We start from the raw sequence: 25,467 nt of genomic DNA, 5'->3' as shown, positions 1-25,467 counted from the left end.
CTTTATTAGTAAGCCAGTTATATGAACAGTCATAATTTTTTGAAAATTTTTCATTTTTAAGGGCTAAAAATGTGCTTAAATCTGAATTTAGTGAAGAAGCAATTATTATATTTGCAAAGATATTCACTTTATACAAAAGCCAGTTATATGGTTTGCTATAAATTTGCCAATATGTGTTGACTGCTATTATTCTGCATGTAAATTCTAGGCCTATACAAAAAAAGGAAAAAGGGGATACATCAATGATAAACATACAAAAATGTGAATTTCCTTGTTATTCAAGGGGGGGGGATTAAGTCTTCTATTTATGGATGCCATTTTTGATGAGTTTCATGCCCTTTTCAAAAAGTCCTGTAAATTTATTCTTAAAATAACATTATACTGTTAAAATTAATCAAAATAACCATTACCATTCCTGTATCAAACACAAATTGCATTTTATTTTTCACTTAGGCAATTTTTTTGGAGATGTATTTTTAAATTTGTGGTTGCTGTGAGCTGTTTAGAGTCCCTTTAAGGACTAAAAGAACATGCCCTAGAACTGATTATTATATTTCAAAAGGCATCAAGGTATTTATTCACTTTCTTCTAGCTATTTTATGTGGAAAAGTATAGGCTGTATTTACACCCATAGGATATATACAAAAGTAAATGAAAATATTAAAGCAAAAATTCTTACTTTATGCTATAATATTCATTTCTACTATTTAGATTATCATACTTGTTTCCATATTTATAAACATTTTAAAGTATAATAAACAAAACAATAAGTTGTTTCAGCTCAAAGTAAGGATCAGCATTAACCCAAGAGTATAGTAACAAGTCATGGAAGTCACAGTAGAACCAACCATTATTATCCAGCAGGGTCTATTAGGTGCCACCTTTCCCTTTTAGCCCTAAAAAATGCCTGGCTGGCAATACGTCTACCAACACCCAACAATGAAACCAAACTGTCCAGTATGTATGTAAATAATGCTAATTTACACATGAATTATGACAAGAAAAAAGAGTCTATGTTACCTGACAACATATATAGATTCTTCAACTATAGTTTCTAGAAGATGCAATTTAAGGTGAATTGAAATTTAAACAAGCAGAAATTATTCCATGAATGAGCAGGGCTATAGAAAAATGACAAAGCACTAAAATCCTCACTCCTAAAACACTCACTTGCTATAGTAATTTTTCTTAGTGCTTTATAACATTCTTATTCCAGTTCAAGGCCCCTTGTGTTTCAGAAGTTAAACCATTGGGATGAAAGTCAAACTTCATCTTAAAGAGAAGGGAGTTGAGGAGTAGACAGGTCCCATTGTATGCAGGTTAATTTCTGTTTGTTTCAAGTTTTAGTGTTGCTCCTTACTTTAAGTTGAAAAATCATTTTTAAACATACCCAATTCTAACCAAAACATGATGTGAGCCACTGGTCCTATAAGCCACCAATTTCTATTTGTTAAATCATATATAGGCTATCAATAATTCTAAATTGATATGCAATGTCCCTTATCTTTAGTTCTTCTATTAGAAAATTAAAATGATGAATGAAAGTAAAAAACATTGACAAAATTTGAGTATTTAGTCCAAATTTTTTGGTGCAGTTTATGTTACTGACCTTTCTATTAGGTAAACATACCACTCAGTGCCTTTTTTAGTGACACCAGTAGTGACACCTTTTCTCATAGTTTAGATACCACTTATATACTGCTGTTTATATCACTCTGGTTTAAACTGGTTTACCTGTAAATTGAATCTGCTGTGACAAAATCAAAGTCAGAAAAAACATGGGAAAATATATAGTTTTGGCTATATATTTGCACAAGAGGGGGGGGGGTATAAAGTATAGTGGAGCTGCAGTTGAAATGTGTTAACTCCAATTATTCTGTATATAATGAAATGAAAATTGTTGTTTTCAAACCTTTTATATAGCCAAAAACAAGAGAAAAAGGCATAATCTTTGAGAATTTGTAATGGGACAAAAATTGAATTTCTGAATAAAGCAATTATTATAGGCCTAGTTGGAAAGAGCATGATATTAGGGTTATCATATTGTATGTATATATGTTTCATTACATTGTGAAACTGTAAATAAATTGTAAAAGAAAAATATTACCATTTGAAATTATTGGAAACAAAGCTCCTGGTAGAACTTGACAACCCCAAAGAAATCTCCTGGCAAAGCTTAGGATACCTAACCTTCTTCAGTATTTCCATCTCTGAGTCAGTAAGCATGTGAACATGATTTTTTTTACAACATAGAAAAAGATTGGTGCATTAGCAGAGGTACTTTTGCTCCCTCTCTAGCACCAATAATAAAGGTATAAGCTAAAAATAGTCCAAGGAATCAACAGCAATTAGATATCTTTTTCCTAATCTTGGCCCTCCCCTCCTCTTCCCCAAAACACATTCTTTATTTATTGCAAGGCTCAATTAGGGTTAGGATATTCGAGACACTCAATCAACTTGTTTGAATCATGCACTAAGATAAATATCCATATTAACCATTTATTTTGTTGGACTAGATGACTTTTCAGGATCAAATTTGTCACCATGTGACATTATTTCCTCTGTAATTGGAAAACTCAATATACAGTTTTTAGATACTTTTATATCAATGCACTATCTCAGAATTTTCAATCAATAGTAAAATAGTCTTTTTTGGGGAAAATTGTAGTTTGATGTGACAAAATGGTCAAGAATGCCACTTTCCTGTGGCACAATCTTTTTGCTCACATCAAAAGGCAGTATAATTTTTATTAACATTTGAATGAGCTTTCTTCCAATCTTCTATGACAATTAGTTTGAAATGATCACCCATGGGAAAAAAATAAATACTTCTTTGATCCTTCTTTTGGGAAAAAAAATGTATTAGGCCTATTCCATAGTTTTATTGATAGGAGCTTGATACTTCTAGAGTTTGGTTGTGTGATATGCTGAAGCTAAATGGTGTGCTTTTCATCAAAATTTCTTGCCTTCATAGGGATGTTTTTCCCTTTAAAAATTAGACAAATTTTCTGATTAAACACACACTATTAAACTTAATGATTTTCATATACTTGGGATCAGCATACAAAGCTAATTCTTTTGAGGGATTTAATGTTGTCAAAATTCTTATATTTAGAGTTTTGGTTGCCATTGTTTTGAGGGGCTCCTTAATTTCAATTTGCTACTGCAAGCTTTGATATTAGGCTATCCATCAAATTTGTTGAAAGCACTGAGACAGAGTGGTTTCCACAGATTGAGAATACAGCAAACCCATTTTATCAAAGGACACATGGTACACTATGAGATGATAAAATGATGAGATATATTATTTGGGATGATCATGCCGCATCACAAACAGCCATTCTTTATAAAATTAAATATAAAACAAACTTTTTCAACTGGAAGTAAGGAGCAATATGAAAACTTAAAACACACAGAAATTATTAAGTATATGAGGAGGATTGCCCCTCCTTAACAGCTCTGTCTTTACACTGAAGTTTTTCGGCACTTTAAAAAAGTTACTTATTGTTCTAATTAAACAACCTTTGTGTTTCATGAGTCATTCTTATAGAATTAGGACAAAACTTAAACTTTAGCATAAAAAGTAAGGTGTTGAGGAGGGGTAACCCCCTCATATACTTAATAATTTCTGTTTGTTTTAAGTTTTAATGTTACTCCTTACTTTCAGCTGACAAAACCTTTCTTTTTATTTAATTTCTGATCGTTTTTTTAAATGACGCTAGGAAATATAGCTCCACTTTCATGGGAAAATCTCCCTCCCAACGGAAATATTCTCTAAACAACTCAATCCTGGTGAAAATTTACCCCAGACAATTATCCTGAACATCTCAATGTGTAAAATTGAGTTAGGGAAGAGAAAGCCAAACATACAAATTTTGTAAATGAATTCTGGCATATTCTTCCACTATAGAATTTCCCCTGAAATGTTCACCCCCTGGAAACTTCCCTCTTCATTCTTCCCTTGCAAAATCTCCCAGCAGAAAACTTGTCCTCCCTTCCCCAGCCAAAAAATGTAGGCATACTTCCCAATAACAAACACTATATGTAAATAATGGGTGAATTTATAACTTAAAGACCTTTCCCCAGAAGCTTTGGGGGTCATGTTATCTCCAGAGACATAGTTATTGGGCTTTTCAACAATGCTGAACAAAATAGCTATATCAAAATTTTGATTAGACGATTTTGGGAAAAAGGGGGATGGGATGGGGCCTAGCTGTCCTCTAATTTTTACAGTAACTTAAAAGGGCACTAGAACTTCTAATTTCAGTTAGAAAGAGCCCTCTCTCATCGTTTTGGACCCAATGGGTCGATACAATCACCCCTGAGAAAATCAAACAAATAAATATGCATCCAGGATTGTTTTTCTGGCAAAAAATACGAAATTCCACATTTTGTAGATAGGAGAATGTAACCTCTACAATAGAGTTCTCTGATATGGCGAATCTGATGGTGTAATTTTCATTAGGATTATATGACTTTAAGGGAGTTTCCATCTTTTGCTTTTTGTCTCTCTCTCTCCATACCTGTATCTTTGTGTGTTTTCGTGTCTGACTTTGTGTGTTTGAGTAGGTATTTTGTCTTTCTCTTCATGCCAATGTGTCGGACTGTACAAAGTAAACATTAAAAACTAAATAATAAAAATAATATAATACACACAAAAAAGTATCCTTTTCAAACAAAATAAACTGCTGTGTTATTTTGTCAAATTTGGTCAATTAATTTGGTCAATTAATATTTATTTGGTCGAGAAATTTGTCAAAGGTTATATTGATCGTAGGTTATACAAAAACTGAAAGTTCTGGTAGTGGTATAAAAACAAAGATAAAAATCACCCGGGATGTGACGAAAGAAGACCAGCCAATAAAATCCTTTACAGGGTGTGATATAAAGCGACACGTAATCTACAATGTATGAACTAATTTTCCCTTTCACCCCTCATTGAATTTTAGCCAAACTGGCGTCCAAAAATACGTTTTTAACAGGGATGAGTCACCCTTTTAGCTGCGCAGCTAATTTGATCGCCTGCAAGAGAAAGAGGAAACCATTTTAAAGAAACCAAACAAGTAAAAGGATAGATGAAGTTAAGTTTACAAAAAGGGCATTTACCTGGAAAAAAGGGACTGGAAAAAAAAAATTCAAGACCCGAATCCAAACCAACGCAACCTCAAAAACCCAATGACACGCAATGAAAATTAGTACTAATTGAGCAGCGACGCAACTTCGAAAAAATGCAAAACGAAACGCCGCAAAGCAAGGTATTGGTGTGTTGCTTATATGCCCTTTTAAAACTTTCAAGCATATAGTTTTTTCGTTTAATTGAAACTCCCCCTAAACGTTTCAACTTAATTTCCTAAGCGTCGTTAGTTACAGTAATTGTCGAAGTAGTATCAAAAATATACACATAGTGTCCTGCCTTGTTGAAAATCTGTCACAACTTACCCTAAAGGTCTAACTTAATAATGGAAGCCCTTATTGTGATATTGCTTTGTTATCCTATTGACAATCTAAATAATCATAGTTCGTTTTGATTTAGTTCAGCATCCGCCTATATTTTCCTTGAAAGCTTTACCTTAATACCCTTAGCTTGCGTAGTAGCAATAGCTGCAGTAGCAGTAATAGCAGTCTAACGAGAGCTTTATGCAGTTTTATGAATATTGTTGCCTCTCGGCTGCCGATGGTCTGTTTTAATACGCCCAGGATGGAATTTGCTCGTGAAATAACAGGATGGACGTGGCGGTGGAAACTCAACTTGTAGGCAAACACACCAAGGTCCCTTTCTTCTTCTCTATTCTTTACATGCTTCCTTTATTTTAGTGATGGGGTTGAAAATTGAGTAGGTAGCCATTGGGTAGCTGGGTCCAAGGTGCAAAATACAGTATTTGGTTGTATTGAATTGGAGAAGCCAGTCTTGAGTTCAATCCTGTTACCTGTCTATTTTGTGTTGGATACTCTGTGGGTTTGCAACACCAAAAAGTTTGGTATCATCAGTGAACAGGTGGATATTATTATCCACATGATTGAAGATGTCATTGATGTACATCAGGAAAAGGTTTTGGCCTAATACAGGTCCTTGTGGTACCTTACTATTACTATGGCCTCATCAGAGTAGATTGGCTACAAACAAGAGGTAGTTTTATGTTTCTAAATGAAACTAGTTTCTCTTGTTGTTTTTAAGCTAACGGAATCAAATTTCCATCCAAATTCTACCATATTCAAACAAAGAGTGCATATCAGCTCTTCAATTCCAGATAATATGCCAACCAACGGGAGAAGCTTTACGAAAAGATACTTCATTTAAAAACAAAAGTACGTTGTTTTAATGCACCTCAGTAACGCTGATATCGCTGGCAAATGAATAAAATAGTACAAATGGCTTAGAAGTATCTCCATGCGTAGGCTACTGGTTGCTGTAGCTGTAAGTGCTTTAGGTTTTTCCAGATGCTTTTTTCTATACAGGAGATTTCGATGGTTTGCCTGGTGTTTTTTTCTAAGACTTGAGATTCCCTGCTTGTATAATACCTTTGGTAATACAGATGAACACAATCCAATTTTTTAAGGGAGGAAAGGGAATGATTCCACTTGTGGAAGGAGGTTGAATGATTTTTAAGTGTATCTGGGTAGCTAGCAACCTAGTAAGAGATGAACACGTCCAATACTAAGAAATACAATAGCCCATGACTCCAAAACTAGGGTCAGATCAAAGCACTAACTATGCTACCAGAATTGTCTTGTTCGAAACCCCTATGTAAGAAACTTCCAGTGCCTTGGCTTGAATAACGAGGAAAATCCATTGGCCTGAAAAACAAGATAAGTAGATTAAACTATTATATTCTGCATTGACGGCATTTTTTTTTCGTTTATTCTCTTTAGCTAGCAGGGCACTGGAAAATCACAGAGAGCGGTTTAATGGCTCATTTGAAAGGAAATTGATGTATTCAAAACCTCTCTGTATTTAACAAAAATAATTTTAAAAATAACATCAATTTTTTACGAAAAACTGCATTTTTCTATAACACTGTAGTAGTATATTAATGCTGCACCGCTGCACCATTGAAGACTTCTGGGATTTAAATTTCACATAAGACAAGAAAATTAATTCGTTGATGCAGTAAATATTTTAGTAAAATCAAAACACTATAGTTAAAGCTAGCCCATAGTAATTAAAAATATAAAAATAAATATGCAAAGGGAATCAACGTAATTCAGTATAAATGGGGATTATGTAAACTTCATTGGATATGGCTGGAACCCAGTAAAGAACAAACCATGGCACATATTGGACTTAGTAAGCTGCCTGATTCCCTGAAGTTCGTTTCTTACTATTCCAAATAAGAAAACCCATAGACCTTTTCCCGTTTGTGACTTTTTTATTAATCCAGGTTGCAGCAGTATTATTAGCCAAGACAGTGGTCTACTAAGCTTCGAACTTTACTTGTTTTTCCACTTTAGTCTTTTAGCAGTATCACGGCTGCAGCTGGAATCATTTTATATAAAGAATTGGTATAGTTGAATGTAAATTTATACTAAAGATCATCACTCTCAAACTCCAATTTCTTATGTCTGCTGTTATGTAATATATCTGTTTGTCAAAGAAGACAATGCATTTTTTAACACAAATCATTTGAATTCATTTAATATTTGTTCCCTCTTTTACAGCCACCACAAAAGAACAACTTTTACACAAGTTTGGGAATTTGGCCTTGGATTTCAGCCATGATTGCTGGAAGCACACAACAACGAATTCAAGCTACAAGGGACTGAAGATCCTACAAGTTTCGGTATGTTTGTTCAAGTGCTTGAAAATAGGCACATTGAAAACAATTGAAAAATAGCAACAATTGTTTTTCAAGCTAATTATAAAATTACATGTTTGGGCATAACATATTTAAGCTACTTTGCTCTTTACTAAGTTAACGCTAGTGCTTTGACTTTGACGATTCCTTTTTCATGCTCTGTTACTGAAACTTATTGAAATTGAATTGTTGTTGAATTATTATTTGTATTGAAATTTTCAAATGGTAAAAACTTCAAAGGAATTGTAATTGAAAAGCTTTAGTCAAAGATGTCTTGTTCCAGATTTACTAGGAGTTTCAGAAACTCATATCCCAAGGGTAGGAAGCATGAAATTAGGTGACATAGAATTTGTTTACTCAGGTAGGAAGGATGGGGCACATAGAATGGGAGTAGGGCTCATGATGAATAAGGAAGATACTAAGTCTTGTTTAGGCTGGGAAGGTATTAATAATAGAATACTAATTGCTCATTTTATGACTAAAAAGTTCAGGGTATCAGTTATAGTAGTATATGCCCCTGTTGAACCAACTGACGGAGATAGTAGTGACTCAGATGAATTTTACTGACAGTTACAAAAGCAAATACACAGGGTACCAGGTAGAAATTTGATGTTTTTCTAGGAGATTTTAACGCTCAGGCTGTATACGAGATTTTAACGCTCATCACTATACCATCTATAGTGATAGATGGTATCCTAGCCTAGGTAAATTTGGTGTAGGAAAAGGAAACAGTAACGGCTACAGACATTTCGTAGATATAACAACCTAGTTATAATCAATACGGTGTTTGATCATCAAATGGCCCATAAGTTGACATGGTATTCACGTGATGGCAAGACACCAAATCTTATTGACTATGTTATTGTAAACCGAAGACTAGCAGGATCAATACAATATACTAGGTTGTATAGGAGTGCTGTTATTGATGTTAAAAGTAAAGATCACCATCTAGTAGTGTCTAAGGTTAATTTAAAGCAGAAATTTCGGAAGGGTAGCCACCTCCCGGAAAGTTATGATGTTGGTAGACTCCAAGATGTAAATTTGAGAGAAACCTTCCAGGAACAATTGAATACTAAACTTTAGAGTTTAAAATTTGACAATGCGGATGATGGATGGAATAATTTTTGAGAAAAAAAATTAGCGAAGGAAGAATTAGCGACAGTACTAATAGGATTAAAAAATAAAAAGGTTCCAGGTGCAAATAGTGTTATAAATGAATTTCTTAAATATGGTGGCTCTGAGGTTAGAAATAAGCTACTGAAGATTATGAATATGATTTTTGAAAAATGAGAAGTACCTAATAATTTTAGGAAAGCTTTAATTAAGCCACTGTATAAGAAAGGTGACAAAAGTAAGTAACGTAATTATCGAGGCGTTAGTCTGGTCTCTGTAGGTAGCGAATGTATTTCAAACAGTAGGTTTTACGAAAAATGTGGTTCAATCCCGCTTTCTGGGGCTATAGTGAAAGAAAGGTTGAGATGGCTAGGCCACGTTCTGCTTATGAAAGATGACAGATTGCAAAAAATTGTCCTTTTTGGCCACCCGTCTTGGGCTACACGGAGAGCAGGTCGTCCTTGTCTGGGTTGAGAGGATGTCATAAATAAAGTTTTAAAGGAAATGGAAACTTCCTGGGAGGGTGTAAAGAGGGAGGTTGTAGGTTGTAGGAGGAGCGTGCTTAGCTGCATTGGCCTCAGGTGACTCAGGGCTGCAGTGAGTTATTATTATTAGTAGTAGTAGTAGTAATAATTTCGTTTATTTTTCGTATCCGTATTGCTATGACAGAGGTATGGGTAATTATTCTAAATTTGAACCTAAGCTGTATTAGCATTTTAACATTTTGTTTCTGTGTAGCAGAAACAAAAATGATAAGTGATTGCTTTTTATTGCGTAACATATAAATAAAGATAATACCAAAAGTAACTACGCAGAAAAAAGTAAATAATTTAGGTGTGATTAGTTGAGTTGCGGTTTTCCACATTGCTGGCAATGAAATATTAAATGTAGTAGTGAGGTTTGTATTCTTGTAATAATACAATATTACAGGATAAATGGCTGCATATGAGAAAAAATATTCGCCTTACTTTGTTCTCTACTCATTAGCTGCCGAAGACAAATCTGGGAGGTATACTGCCTTACTGAGAAGTAGTTACATCGAAGAAACTAATTCAATAAGCTCCCTCTGAAGTTTATACGATCACTTTTCTATATAAATCTTATATCCCCCCAGGACATACCTTACAACCCTTGTCTTGACGGCTGTAGGAGGGTTGTCATTCTCAAATACATAATTTCCTTACATTTCAACTACGTTGAATAAAATGGCTATCTTAAAATTGTGATTGGATGTGGCCATCTCAAAATTTTTGAAAATACGAGTATGTGGTGGGGGGGGGGGGGGTATCCACTCTTCGATCATTCTCAATCTTAGAAAGGACACTAGAACTTCTGACTACCTATCTAATGAGCCCCCCTCCGAAGTTTATACGATCGCCCTCTCTATATAAACCTTATATGTTCCGAGGGTAAAATTTACAGCCTTGACCTAAGGGCTATGGGGGGGGGGGTCATCCTAAAAGACCTAATTTATGGATCTTTTGATTACGTTGAACAAAATGACTATCTCAAAATTTTTATTGGCTGTGATTGGGGAAATAGCGGGCATGGAAGGGGGGTTAGTTGCCCTCCAAACACTTTCGACTATCAGAAAAGGTCTTTCAATTTCCAATCGAATGAGCTCTTTTCGAAGTTTCTGTGAAAACAAATGGCCATCTCAAAATTTCTGTCAGATACATTTCGGGAAAATGGGATGTGTGGGCGGGTATCCACTTTCCCATCACTCTGAATCTTAAAAGGGCATTCGGACGTCTGATAACCAATCCAATGAGCCCCTCCGAAGTTAATATACAATCACCCTTTCTATATATACCTCACATGCCCCCAGGACATGACTTACAACCCTTGCCCTGAGGGATCTGGGGTTTGTCATCCTTAAAGACCTAACTTCCGGAGCTTTCAATTATGTTGAACAAAATGGATATCTCGAAGTTTCGATTGGATGTGTTTGGGGAAATGGTGGGTGTGGGAGGGGGATTAGCTGCCCTCCAATTACTTTGGGCTATTAAAGGGAGCTTTTCCTTTCAATTTCCAACTCCTTCACATCAACATGTACAAACGTACAACAGGTACTAATATAAATGAATAAACAAATCTTAAAACAAGTATAACTCATATTGAATATGCAAATCAAGTTAAAAACAAACAAAAATTACTACAAACAAAAGTTTGGCTACTGTCCCCTTCCCTAACTGTAAAAGTGCAATAGATAAATCTGATAACCAAAATTAGAAAGTTGGAAGCTATAATGGTAATAGTGGTCTAGCACTATTCTGAAGCGTGGGCACTTTCAAAGACGGATTGCTAGATGTTTTCCAATGAAATCAGTCCCGCTTTCTAGGGCTATACAGTGAGAGTTAGGTTGAGGTAGCTAGGACACATATTTTATTGGTAAAGTACATTTTAAAACTAATACCTGTTCGTTATTTCAATATTTATTTAAGTATTTAGATAAAGAATATGTTTTTGAGTGAGTTTTCAAACACTAATGAACTATTGCTCATAAAAATGCATTAAATTCTCATTTAAATAATCGTAAAGGTATTTTGTATATACTGTCCCTCACCTTATCTAAAGATTGGAGATGTGTGCACTTTCGCTCCTTTTTTCTTTTCCTGGGACTCCTTGCTATTTGGTTTTTTTTTCATTACACTGTTTCTTAAATGTAATTTTAATTGCAGGATCCAAGGCAAGAATGCAGTGATTTGTTTCTATTGGCACATACAGATCACGAAGTATCTCATAAAATTATGCTGGTATTCACAAGTCTTTGTATGGAGATGTCAAAGTTGACCAGAACATTACAAAATATTTATTTGTATGAAGTACTTCTTTTTGGTGAAGGTATTACTACTGCTTGTCTTTACCGTACATATGATCACCGATTGTGAATATTTATTCGAATAGCAGAAAGACCATGCTTTTTTCTAATGAATTTTGGGAATTAGTACCTATGCCCCACCTTTTGTCTTCTTTTTATTATTATTTGTGGTTACAATGGGCCTTGGTTCGTTCTTTACTAGGTTGCAGCTGTCGCTGTGTGACAGCTAAAATTTAGCTTTTATCAAAGGTTAGCTTTTAGATATTATCTAAGCTTTTGATACAGTTGATCATTCTGTACTTATTGAAAAGTTGCGAAGATACGGAGTTAATTGAAGATTTTTTAACTTGCTTATTAATTTCCTTTCTGGTAGTTCCAAAAAATAATAAAACATAAAATCACAAAGAAAAGAAGAAAACGAGGAAAATAAACAGCCAGTGATTATTGTCCTCATTTTCTTCCTTTCTTTGCAATTTTGTGTTTTATCATGATTCGCCATTGTAGTCTCAGTAATTATTTACACAAATAATTAAAATATCCGACTCAATATCTAGACCATTGCATATTATATGTGGGGTACCACAAGGTCTTTTTTAGGCCCTCTATTGTTTTTGATATACTTCAATTGCCGTCCTTCTTCTTTTCGGCCACTTGTCAATAAGGTTTCAGATTTTACGGTAAAAGAAATAATTTCTTCTCTCTCGACGTTTGCTGATGCTATAGCTCTAATTGTGCATACGAAATGATTAAATTCTTGGGTACTTCATTGTCTAATACTATTCAGAGGATATCCATCTGGATCAGGTGGAACAAGATTGTTATTCATTACTTAAGTCTAATCTTGGAGTTTTTGGATGGTCTGCCACTTGTTGTCCATGAGTGTCTTCAGTTTGTAGCTGGGGGCCTTTTGGTATGGAGGATGTCACGTATTCGTTACCTTGGTGTTTATTGTGGATGAATCGCTCTCATTTAATATTCATATTGAGGAAGTTTCAAATGCTTTTGCTAGAAATGTTGGTATAATTCGATTGCTTACCGAAGGACATAATCTGCATATTATACCTCAGTTTAATCCTCCAATGCATATTTTATTATAGTCCAATATGGCTGGGGACTTTCTCCTCAATCATTCACATAGTCCAAGTTTTTCAAATTATTGTTATTAGCGTAATTGCTAATTTAAGCCCTCTGAATCGTGTAGGGAGGCTTTTGTTAAGTTGAAAATAGTAATAGTGGCTGCTCTTCGTAATTTTTGCACTGGTGTTTTCATGTATGTTTGCGTCAAAGATAAGTTTTCTGCTTTTTTAAGTGTGTTCACACCTGTTAATGAGGCTCCTTACCGTGGCACAAAGTCAAGGAATAAAATTTATGTTAGCAATTTGGTTATGTTTAGGTGGGGGTTATCTCTGGTTTTTAGAGGGGCTAAGTTATGGTAATCGTTAAATGGTGGTATTAAAGGTGATTGTGATCCAAGGGAATTTAAGAGGCTGTTGGAAAATTTATTTTTTTAGTATGATTTTAATGATTATATTAAATCATCAATATTAGTATTTTTCATTTTGATTGATGTGTGTTAAGGAAGGAGTTGAGTATTGAGTGCTAAGTTAGTGGTAGCAGGCTACATGATGTTGCTTTGTTTTGTTTCTTAACTTCTTCTTTGGTTAATGTAATTTTTTCTTTTTATTTGTGGATTTATTCAACTATTTCTCCTCCATATCATGCCGCGGTATTTTGAGGGGATGTGGCTGTGTTATGTTTTTTTTTAATAATTGATATAAAATAAATTAGACTATAATTTTCGAAGATACAGAATTCTCACTAAATTGTAATGATCTTAGAAAAGCAACTGTATATTTTTCCAATCTTGAAAAAATATTTTACCTGTGAAAAATAACTGAGATAAATAATAAATTGAGATATTGAGCTCCTAAAGGTAGTTTCGAAGCAAGACTAAATTTTCCCCTGAAGTTGAACTGGTGGTGGAAGGCGAAATATATGATAATTGTATGATTTTTGTTAATAGTTGAAAAAGACGTCGTCCACAAAATTTATTTGAAAGGGTTTTTTTAAGTATAAACATTTAACTTCAAGAAGTTCAAAATTGTTACGTTATGGACTTAGTTATTTCAAACTCATGGACTTTGTCTTTTCTGGGTCATTTCAGCTAACTACATACACATGCATTTTTGTGGAGGAGGGTGAAAATTGGTTTAAAAAGTATTAAGTGAATTATTGAAAATTGTTGATGAATAAAAAAAATTAAATAAGGAGATCGGGGTAGGAGTAAAGATGTGGATTATAGGTTCTATCCTGTGTCCACTCCTTATTCCAATCATCTTATTCATCGAAATCGAATGGAAATCTTCGTAATTTTCTATCCTTTTTTAGGGGTTGAAGCAGATTGCCCTGATGAAGATTTGATTGAATGCGTGTCCTTGTTCATTCCGCAGCCTTTAGAGCTTCAGTCGTTCATTAATAGATGTCACATTGTCATTGAACAAGTCGAAAGACAAATTGAGGCTTTTTATACTGCACCAAACCTTGGATTTGAAACGAAAGGTGTTCACTTAAAGGTAGATGTCTGTAATTTGGCAATTAAATTTTAGTTTGTGTTGATTTTTAGCTTAGAATTTCTAATTAAACGTTTATTAACTATTTTGCAATTAAAATTTGGCCATAATTTTAAGAAGTCAACCGCTTTATCAAACATTGATCTTTGCAGTCTTGTCTGAAAAAAAAACAAACTTTAAAATGATTTGTCCACTTAATATAAAACTGATTTAAGCGAAAAAATGAAAAGGATTAAAGTGAATTTAAAGAAAACAAATATGAAGAAATAAAGATCGAGAATGAGTTTTTTAAGGCCAACAGAAGTACTGAACGAGTAAAGTTAATATTTTGGGAGGACAAGCACCTCCCCACTTCGGTGCTTTCAGAGAAATTAGAATAAAATGCCCGAAAATGTGGACGAAACTACTCAAATAAAAGTAAACTTATAAAACCAAACCCTGCAGAAAGCCAATAAATAAAAACAGCGAATATAAGCCAAAATTGGAAGAATTAAAAATATATAAACACTAAACAACGCAGAAAATCTAGAGAAAGGACAAAGAAATAAAATTGAAAAGTAGCTAAATTTAAATTTTTAAAGTCGAAAAACATTTTCCAGGACTGATCCACTCACCAATATCTACGATTAGAAAAATTCAAAACTCTCGTTCGGCACTAGTGAATGACTGACTGGTGAAATATTTTTCCTTTGCCAATGAAGCAAACGGAAATAGTTACCGGGGGAAGCTGCGTCAAATATCCTCCAATTTTAATCATTGCTTCTTATGCGCAAGTTCTTGTGAATCTGAGGGGTTGGACGTACATGTCATTTTGTGGATGCGAATGAAATATAGGATTTATCATTGGGATAACAAATACAAAGTAGAGACAATAGGGAAAATCTTTTCAGGACAGTGGAGATTATTTCTGTGGATATTTCGGCCCTATGTCCAAGAGCCGTCTTCAGCACAATACAAGAATAAGAGAGAAACTATATATATATATATATATATATATATATATATATATATATATATATATATATATATATATATATATATATATATATATATATATATATATATATATATAAATGAACTTACATCAAATTGTGAGCATTAAAACTAAATAATTAAAAAAACACTTTTTAAAAACTTTTTTTAAAAATAGCCCTAGCATCCTTACTTCAACGAAGTTCAACCAGGACTGGCGAAAAGAATGAAATGAGAATATAAGATCATTCAAACTAAAGAGAACAAAATGATTAGATGCAATTTCTTAAAGCTAATCTTGCTTGTTTAGCAGCCTGTCTCAAAGGCCTTTTCGTAGTTGGTTCAGTACTATTATAAATCGGTTTAGTAAAATATTTCGTTAGATCATTTTTAATTAAATTTGAGTATAAAGAATTTAGTGAGTATTCCCCTATGTCCCTGTTCAAAGAAATATTATTATTTATTTTGAGATTAATTTCGATTGATTCTCGAACCACCTGTTTTATTCCCAAATCATTACTGAGGAGTGAAGAGTTTTCAAAAGTATCATGTGGGACGAATTATTAAATATATGCCAACCTAAAGCAGAATCATAGGAGCTGTTGGAAATATTTGGAATTAAGGCCTTGTTTATGTCGTTTTTATGCTGTTGTAACCGTTTGTCTAGATTCTGACTGAGGTTCGACCACAATTCAAACTTTAGCGTAAAAAGTGAGGTATTGACGGAGGTTTGAAACCCCCTCGTATACGTAATAATTTCTGTTCTTTTTAAATTTTAAAGTTGCTCCTTACTTTTAATTGGAAAACTTGTTTTTTTATTTAATTACATACATAATAATCAACATTTTGAAATAGTTAATTGAACAAAAGTATGTTTTGATATGTAAAAAAAAATGATTATTCCAAGTCTATCCTAAACTAAATTTGAATGTGTGAACTAGTCCCTTGCCCTCCACCCCCATGTTTTGAAAGAGACCTATGGTATTATAAAAAAAAATGTTTAAATGGATTACTGTGTCAGATTGTTCTCTTTCATCTGGTCGGGGAAAAAAATCTTGGGATGTTTGAGTGTTTAGTCAAAAATTTTAAGGTTTTTGATTGCATAAACTATTTTGAAGGACTTTACCAACGTTTTTGCAATAAAATATTTTGTCTAACATTTTGGCATTTCAGAATTGTTTCTGATGCTGTTCAGGTAGACTGGAACTGTAATTTTAACTGCAGTATTTTCATTCAAAAGGCTTCTAGGCCCAAAGTAAATTATACTCAGCAAATAACAAAAAGAAAAATTCAAAACCTCCTAGTCCTGTTCTTTGATTAATCGTAATTCGACTACGTAAGGGTCTTCATACTCCATCAGACAAAAATCTCGAACGTTGTATTAATGCTAAAGTAACCGAAATATTTTACTTTTTTACATTTCGTTAACCGATTACATATGGCTGTATGTTTAATATTTATTCTCCAATAAATATGGTATTTTTTGCAAATATGTCATCATCCCAAATCTACCATAAACTAGCTCCAATGGTAAATGAGTGGTGTTGACACTTTGTCCATTTTGCAAAATTTTTGGGTTTACCGTCTCATGAAAACCCCAATTTATTTATAAATTTCGGGAATATGTGGAGTCTTGCTTGGCAAATGTACTGCACTGGATTCTGCTATTAACTCCCTTTACGTTTCCTCCCCTTTCATCTCAAATGCTTTATGCTTTATTTATTTATAAGTATTTTTACCTATAAACTGTAAAATTATATGTTTTTGTGTTCTTTTTTCAGGGGGGGGGGAGAGTCAAATCTGTAAAAAAAATTCTCAGGTATTTGTACAGTATTTTTATTGCATAAAATCAATGGGATCGCATCAAAAATCTAAGTGGTTCAATAAAGAATAATAAAAAAAAATGGGTCTAGCAAACATATTTTCGGTAGACCGAGATACCCCTTCTTCAGAATAAATCTCTTTGATACCGCCAAAATATATTATCTTTCCGTCTTTTAGTTTCGTCCCTAAGTATAATATTAGTAAGTTTTACAGTATATCAAAATTTGTCGTTTTATCCTCACACACGTCGACCAGCTCTGAGACATAGAGAGAGCAGGGTCGTCAAGCACTTTGATTTTCGCCACTTCCCATCAAATCCCAGAGGTTTTTATTCATTTTTTTTATAATCTCAGCCTAATTCGAGCCGTTCCGCTATTCTCGCTTCCTCTTGTGGTCTGTTTAATCAAACTATTCAAGGGTCACGGTTTGGGTACATTCTAAGCTACCTACGGTCTTTTTCAGGACACAAATATGCCTATGGAGCTTTTTCAAGATACATATGCTGAGTGGGTTCACACTCTTTGGTCGTAAAGAGTAGATTTGTACCCTCTTACTAAGCGACATGCTTAAAGTTCATTAACGAGTTTATCGAAACAAAAATGTCTAGAAAATATGCCCTTTAAAATCATATCTGCTACTAAGTATCATAAAATGTTATAAAAAAATGGCATGAAAGTAAACATCAGGACATTACTAAATTTCGTTTCACTAGAAAATGTCATAGAAAATCATTTTTGTCACAAAAAATCATGTTAATATAAAGTTGTTGGAATATGGCACGATCTTCGCCTGTTTGTGTCAGTGGAGAAGCCTTAAAACAGGAAGTTTATCTGAGGAAGGACAAGGGTATCTTCTACTAGGAGCATTGTTATTACCTGAATTTAAGTGTGAGGTCTTGTCACTCGTCTGTCAGCACTTTTTTTTAATATATCTTGGTTTTTCTATGGGCCATCGCTCCTCCCTGGTGGTACCCATAATTGTGGACACTTAATTGGTTTAAATATCTTACAGACTTAATGACATTCCTCGTGCAACTGGAAGTAAACATGCTCTAGAAGACAGACAACGGAATGAAGCAAAACAGCGAGCAGAAACTGGTGAAAAGTGGGTGACCAAAGTAAGTCCTCTTTTTCGTCCTCTCAATTACTTTTTTAGTAATTTACAGTTCAGGTAAATTAGGCCTGTTGACTTACCAGAATTGAGAGTAAAAGTTGATGTTGAATCTACAGACAAAACAAGGAATCTGATGCACTTATTTTGCTTCAAAAGTATCATCCCCCTCCATGTAGCAGTTCAAAATGTACATTAAAAATCAAAATTTCGAGTGAATTTGGGCGATGACTCCATTTTAGACAGTATTGTAGAGCTGTATAATATCATTGCTGTGTTATTCTGCTGTAGCTCTTCTGTTCTTTCCCGTCCTGTTCTTTTTTTTCTTTTTCTTTTATTTAGACTGAACTGCGACTATTAAACCTATGCCCATTCCATGATTACAAAACTTTAAGTCAAGGTGAGTTCCAAAACCTTTTTGTTTTGTTCTTTTTAGTATTTTTACGAACATTTTGAAGGGTCTTATAGCTGTCTCCATTGGGAGGTATGATCATTCTGTTTCCTTTTCTCTCGGTTTTTATTATGCTAATTCGGCAAGAAATTTTTAAGTTGGAACAAAAATTCGATTTCCATTAGGCTGTCATATTGTAGACCATGGGTCGGCAACCCACGGGCCGCATGTGGCCCGCAAGGCGTTTTGGTGCAGCTAGCAAGATCCTTGCTGGAACGCAGGTCGCAGACCATATTACTCACCATACCAATGCACAACTGAGTGAAAGGGGTACTGTCTAGCATTTGGCCATGTAGAAATGTGAAAAATCCATAAACACCATCTAGCATAGTTAATATGATGGTCAACCATCCAGATCAATTTAAGAATTAACGACGCTTCTTGACTACTAAGGTCCCTGCGTCGGCCCTTCAGTGCATTCTTGCAGCGTGATTCGATCTCTGGGTCCCGTATTACTAAGCTAAGGTCAAATCCACTGCGCCACCACAGGACAAAATCCATCCAGATCAATTATTTTGGTACATTATAGTTTTGTTTTTGTGTAAAACCTACCTGAAAGTTCGGGAAATACCCCCAAGAATATTTTGCCTATAGATTTTCTTTGTTGATTCTTCTCTAGTTCAGTAAAATTTAGTGCTTGTGGTACCAAAGGATAGCCAAATTATCTGGTCATGTTGTGCGGCCATATTATGGCAAAATATTCAGAAGATAAAAATAACGCTTGATTTTGAAGATGGGTGTCATCTGGTATATAGTGGGAAAGGAAAAAAATGGTACACACTGGGACATATTCCAGTATATACCAGATGACTCCCATCTACAAAATCGAGGATAATTTTTTTTCTTCTAAAGGTAATTTTCATCAAAAGGGTTTAAGTACATCCAGGTTATCAAAGGAACACAGATACAAATATCTCAGATACATAATAAGGTATTAAGTTTCAACTTTCTGGGAAACTAGAGGGAAACTAAATAAAAAAACACGGTACGTATCCAGATTGTGAAGAGGGTGCACGTGTAACATCCTAGGAAAACAAGGGGGTACGCTGGAACTTTCCGAGTACATTAATGGGGATGTTGAACTAAATGAAAAAACACTATGTCCATCCAAGTTTATAATGATATTATTATGGTATTAAGTTGAAACTTCAGGACCTGTTGAGGGGGTTTATAACTAAATATAGATGTTAAAATGGCCTATCTGCAATATATCAGGGATGAGCATTAAGGTGAAACTATTATGGGATATTGAATTGTATATTGAACAAAATCAAAATTCACTCTATACAGGTTGTCAAAAGGGCATATGAACGTTAGTTAAGGAACAGCTTAAAGAAATAAAATCAACCTTTGAGGGCTACTACAAATACTGCTTATGCAATTAGTACTGCTTCTATTGTGACTTTTCCAAGTTTTGACTGATTGCGACTGAAATCCCAACCACTTGTAATTGCAATGGCCATTGCATGTGACTTTGACTGCATTAACTACTTTACTATAGCAAATAGCAAGAAAATCCCCCAGTACTAGAGCAATACCTAAGAGGCAGGGATATATTGGCTGGTAGGCTTCGTAAAAACAAATAGATATACGCATGCCTATATTTTGTATTTTTGCAGATTGATACACTCAAGGCGGCTTCTAAAAAAAGAAAGGATGGTTGTTGAAAGCCGGATTTTTAATGAAGCATGGACAAATTTATGTTTTTTGTTGAAGTTAAAGAAAAACCTTTGTGTTTAATCTGTCAAAAAAGTATTTCTGTAGTAAAAGAATATAACTTGAAGTGAAATCACGATACTGAGCACAAAACTAAATTTTACTGTCTTGGAGGTGAATCTCGAAAAAACAGAATCGTTATCTTGAAATCATCACTCAAGAATCAGCAGAATATCTTTAAAGTTGTCACAGGCATAAGCAAATCAGTTATGTGTGCCAGCTACAAAGTGGCAGAAATAATATCAAAGCCTGATCGCCCATTTACCGACAGCAAACTTGTCAAAGAGTGTGTCTTTTCTATTGCGGAGGAAGTTTGCCCTGAACGGAAAAGTACTTTTGTAAACATTAATCTCTACTAGAACTTGCACCCGCCGCATCGAAGACTTGGGTGCTAACTTTTGCGAACAATTTAAGGACAAAGCGCAGTGTTTTACGTACTTCTCTCTTGTATTGGGCTAAAGTATGGACATGTGGGATACAGCACAATTCCTAATATTTGTACTTGGGATTGATGAAAACTTTCATGAATATGTAGAGTTGTTTAAAATATGTGGTCTTAACGGAACTACAAAGGGGGAGGATTTATTTCATCGCTTGGAACAAGCTCAGGTTTCATGGGGTTTGAGCTGGGATAAATTAATCAGCATCACCACGGACGGTGGAAAAAACATGAGCGGTCATAATAAAGGTGTCGGTGGGAGAGTCAACAGCAAACTTTCTAGAGTCTGGGTTTGAATTTCCATATACATTTCACTGTATTGTCTATCAAGAAGCATTATGTTGCAAGGTTTTATCGTTGAGAGAAATAATGGATGCCGTTATATCTGCTATTAATTTTGGTGACGTTTAGAAGCAAAAAATAAATTTATATGCCAGATGTATTCAGATGTTAAAGCATTTTAAATGAAACTAACATTGTTCATCAACCATATCGATGAAAGAAAGCTCCATCATTTTCCGTATTGCAAAATAGCAGTAGAAGAAGCGGATATAAATTTTATTTGGCAAAATACTAAAATGAAAGGTGGACTAATACCACTTCAAACTGAGTTTGAAAACTGATTTGCTGATTTTGGAATGATCTCACGTAAGATGGATATTTTCGAGAACCCCTTCGCATTTTTGCAAGTTTTCACATTTGCAAAGTGATCCACAGTTATTTAGCTTTTAAAGAAAATCAAATTTGGTAAATTTCTATGGAAGTTTGTCCTCTGGAAACTACTATGATTTAAAAAGTCTGCTCAATAAATAATTACTATGTCTGGTAGTACATATATTCATGGGCATACTTTTTCAATTCTGAATTATCGAAAAAACATACACTGTTCTCGGTTATCGGATATGCATTTAGACTCAATACTACGCGTCCTACAACAAAATTGCAAGCTAATGAAAAAAAGAATGCAAGTTAAATGCAACAACAAAAATTTCATGATTGTATTAACTACAATAAATATCGTAGAAATATACACCAAGGGTTTTATTTTACACTTAAAACATTTGTACTTTTGTAATACTGATTTGGTATTAATAAAATGATTGATGAACAGAAAAACAAACATGAAAACTTGAACAGAAAACTGAACATGAACGGAAAACTGAACATGAACGAAAAACTTACTACTTCTGAATGGGGTCCTTGAGCTTGGATATTTGAGCTGAGCTTTTTTAAATCTGGACTAAATGATGCAGGTAGAGTTTGTCAGAGCAAAAATTTCCTTTCGAATGGGTTGCTATTCCGTAGACGGTAGTTGACGCTCTTGTCTGTAATCATCAATAAGATGACTAAAGGATACCCTCTATGATTTACTGAAAGAGGTAGAAGTAACCAATTTAATCGACATGAAAAGAGAAGCTCCTGGAAAAGCAATTCAGGAAGCTGAATATAGCAGAAAATTTGGTGCTTTGGGAATGGTTAAATAGGAATTTTAAGCTACTAGCTCCATTGACACTGCAGTTTCAAGAAATCAGAAAAAGTTTAATTCCAATTCATGAATATCAAAAGTGCTATCATAGCCACGTGAATAACATTTACCGCACTGAAAATATTCAGCATACCTGTCTTCGTAGTACCGTCAAGGTACACCTGAGTGATCGCATATCAAACGTGGATATACGAAGAATATTTGATAGGAAGAGATGTCATGCCATCACGATCAAGGAGATTCGACTAAAGTGGTTGGGCCATGTTTTACGGAGGACACCAGAGTAATTGCCTCGCCGAATCCCTTCCTAAAGCCCCTGCTGATTCCAGGTGGGAGTCAAAGGTCAAGCTAGACCTGTATACCTCCTTGGCGGTGATGGTAGTTACAGGCAATGAGGCTCGATCTTCCGTCCCTGGGCAGCAGAGGAAATCTGGCAGCGCACCTCAAAGCGGTGAAAGGGCGTAAACACCACTGAGCTCCACGCCGAGTGATTTGGTGACCAACGTGCTCCGGGTGACCCGCAAGACCGGGGACCTTGCGGTCAACTCTATTCCCAAGAAACATTGGTGAATCTGAGACCTAGAAGAAAAGTTGTAACGGCTACGGCGTCCCCGGCAAGCGACGCGGCCCCCGTAATGGCGCGGGTGTCGAGAAGTAAACTAGCCAACCATACTACGGCGTTCCCGGCAGGCGACGCGACTTTGAATATGGCGGCGAAGTCGAAAAATCCTTTCAACGCCATAAATCTAGAAAAACCTACTACAGTCATTAAACAGGCAAAATCCAGAATAAATGTTGGATGCTGGAATGTAAGATCCACTAAACAAGAAGCCACACAAGCTTTTCTTGTCCATGAGATGGAGAAGTACAACATAGACATACTTTGCACATCCGAGACGAGAATCTCCGGTTCTGGCTCTATAGTTATAACGGCTCCTGAAACACTACATCAGTTCCACTTTTTCTATTCCGGAGTAGAAGATTATTCAGGACTCCACGGAGTTGGTTTCATCATGAACCAAAGAACCAGAAACGCTCTCCTAGAATGGGAACCACTCTCCTGTAGACTTGCTAGAATCAGACTAAAAGGAAACCCTGCAAATGTGTCGATAATTTCTACCTATGCCCCCACCCGTGACGCTACTGAAACGACCAAGGATGATTTCTACGGTGAACTGCAGCAGTTGTCTTCTTCTCTAGCCGCACGTGATTACTTGATTGTTGCTGGAGACTTCAACGCAAGAGTTGGTCCATCTGACCAGACCACAAGACAAATCCTGGGAAAATTTGGACATAAGTCTCATAGACATTGCCGTCAAAATATTCGGGATCATACTCTTGAACCGCTTCAAAGGGGCAAGGGAGGAAAGAACTCGAGGAAATCAAGCCGGCTTTCGACCAGGTAGAGGCTGTACTGATAATATCTTCGCCTTTCGCCTCATTATCCAGCAGTTTGAAAGGTACAACCTACCCCTGATCTTGATGTTCCTGGACTTCATTGCCGCCTTTGACTCTGTCACTCGCCAGAAACTTTGGAAGATCCTAGAGAATGACGGAATGCCGCTGAAGTTTGTTGAACTGATGAAGGCATACTATGACGCGTCAGTGAGCCGAGTTAGAATCTATGGCGAAGAAACCGAAGAATTTCTGGTTGAGTTCGGAGTAAAACAAGGGTGTGTCCTCTCTCCGACTCTGTTCAGTTATTGCATTGATTGGGTGCTTGAAAATGCTCTATCGTCTTATCCAGAAGCGCAGATTGGACAGAATCTCTCACTGACTGACCTCGATTATGCGGATGATGTTGGCCTCCTGTCAGACCCTGTAGAAGCCCAAAACATGCTTGACAGCGTTGTGGCCTGGGTAGACCTGATCGGCTTGAAAGTCAGCACAGAGAAAGCGAAATTCATGACTATTAACCACGACACAGGACCATTCCCACTAACTATCAACCAAGTTCAGCTGGAAAAAGTCAACCGTTTCACATACCTAGGCTCCCAGCTTTGTACTGACGGATCTTCCGACGCTGATATCCAGCAGAGAATACAGAAAGCGCAGACAGTCTTTGCCTCCCTTCGGAAACCCTTATGGAATCGCTGCGAAATCAGTGTCCAAACGAAAGTTCGAATTTACATGGCACTAGTCCGCACTGTTCTCCTTTACGGGTGCGAAACATGGTCGGTAAAACTACAACAAGAGAATACACTTAAGGTGTTTGAGCATACTTGTCTGCGAAGAATTCTCAGAGTACAGCCACGTGACCGTATCACCAACGTGAACATACGTGGAATGTGCAATATTCAGAGAGATGTTGTGCTCACTATTAAAGAACGCCGTTTGAAATGGTTGGGCCATGTATTACGGAAACCGCCAGAGTACCTGCCTCGCCAAATACTTCTAGTTGAGCCTATTAGCTACTGGAAGAAACGCCAAGGAGGACAGAGGAAGAACTGGTGGAACCTGGCCAAGTCAGACCTTGAACCAATCGGGAGTTTCAGAAAATTCGGTCACAGATGGTCAACACAGTAACTCGCTTTTGTAGAGCAGCTGGCACAAGATCGAGCAACATGGTCGAAGAAGGTCTCTAAGATCATCGATGCCGGGCGAGGTGGAAACGCCTGATTCCCGCCACAAGAGTCAAGAAAGAATCCTTCTAGCTGAACCCCTCAGCTTATGGAAGAGATGCCAAGTAGGACAGTTGAAAAATTGGTGGAACTTGGTTTAATCCGATTGGGGAGTTCGGAAAGTTCAGTCAGAGATGGACAGCCTACTGGCACTCACTTGCAAAGCAGATGGCAGCAGATCGAAGTACATGGCCCAAACTTGTCTCGAAGATCCTCGATGCCGTGAAAGGTCGAACGCCTGATTCTTGCCACTAGTAAAAGTACAAGTAAGAACAATACAATAATATATATACAATCGTAATGTTCAGTACGGCTATTGAACATATATAGACTAGTGGGAACATATATAATATCCTATGACAGCGGGATAATACGACAGTGGGCATTGGGAAGGTGTCTTTTGTTATAGTAATCAAGAAACTCGCAGTTTCTAGAGCTCCTTCATGATATATTTCTTTCGCTCATTTTCAGCTGATCTTTGACACACGTTCCATGTTTTCAAACTTGGCGCCTGCTAAGTATAAAACTACATAACTGTATATGGAAGTCTT

The 25,467-nt window shown here is 35.7% G+C and overlaps 1 protein-coding gene across 7 annotated transcripts in view; it reads left to right on the top strand.

Annotated features, from left to right (window-relative positions):
- Window positions 1-25,467, top strand: part of LOC136037985 (WASH complex subunit 4-like) — a 444,769-nt gene that overhangs the window by 261,280 nt on the left and 158,022 nt on the right. For 2 of the 7 annotated variants that reach the window (XM_065720888.1, XM_065720889.1), the window contains exons 2-5: window positions 7,657-7,778; window positions 11,588-11,750; window positions 14,116-14,300; window positions 18,105-18,210. In XM_065720888.1, coding sequence (XP_065576960.1) covers window positions 7,657-7,778; window positions 11,588-11,750; window positions 14,116-14,300; window positions 18,105-18,110 — 476 coding nt within the window. In that variant the 3' untranslated portion in view covers window positions 18,111-18,210. Of the gene's footprint in view, window positions 1-1,203; window positions 1,320-6,092; window positions 6,416-7,656; window positions 7,779-11,587; window positions 11,751-14,115; window positions 14,301-18,104; window positions 18,211-20,273; window positions 20,293-25,467 lie in introns of those variants that run through there. The other 5 variants (XM_065720891.1, XR_010620100.1, XR_010620102.1 and 2 more) reach the window with 5 other exon arrangements.

This window comes from Artemia franciscana, chromosome 17, assembly GCF_032884065.1.
Source record: "Artemia franciscana chromosome 17, ASM3288406v1, whole genome shotgun sequence".
NCBI classification, from domain to species: Eukaryota; Metazoa; Arthropoda; class Branchiopoda; order Anostraca; family Artemiidae; genus Artemia; species Artemia franciscana.
This window is presented reverse-complemented; position numbering and strand designations above follow the sequence as displayed.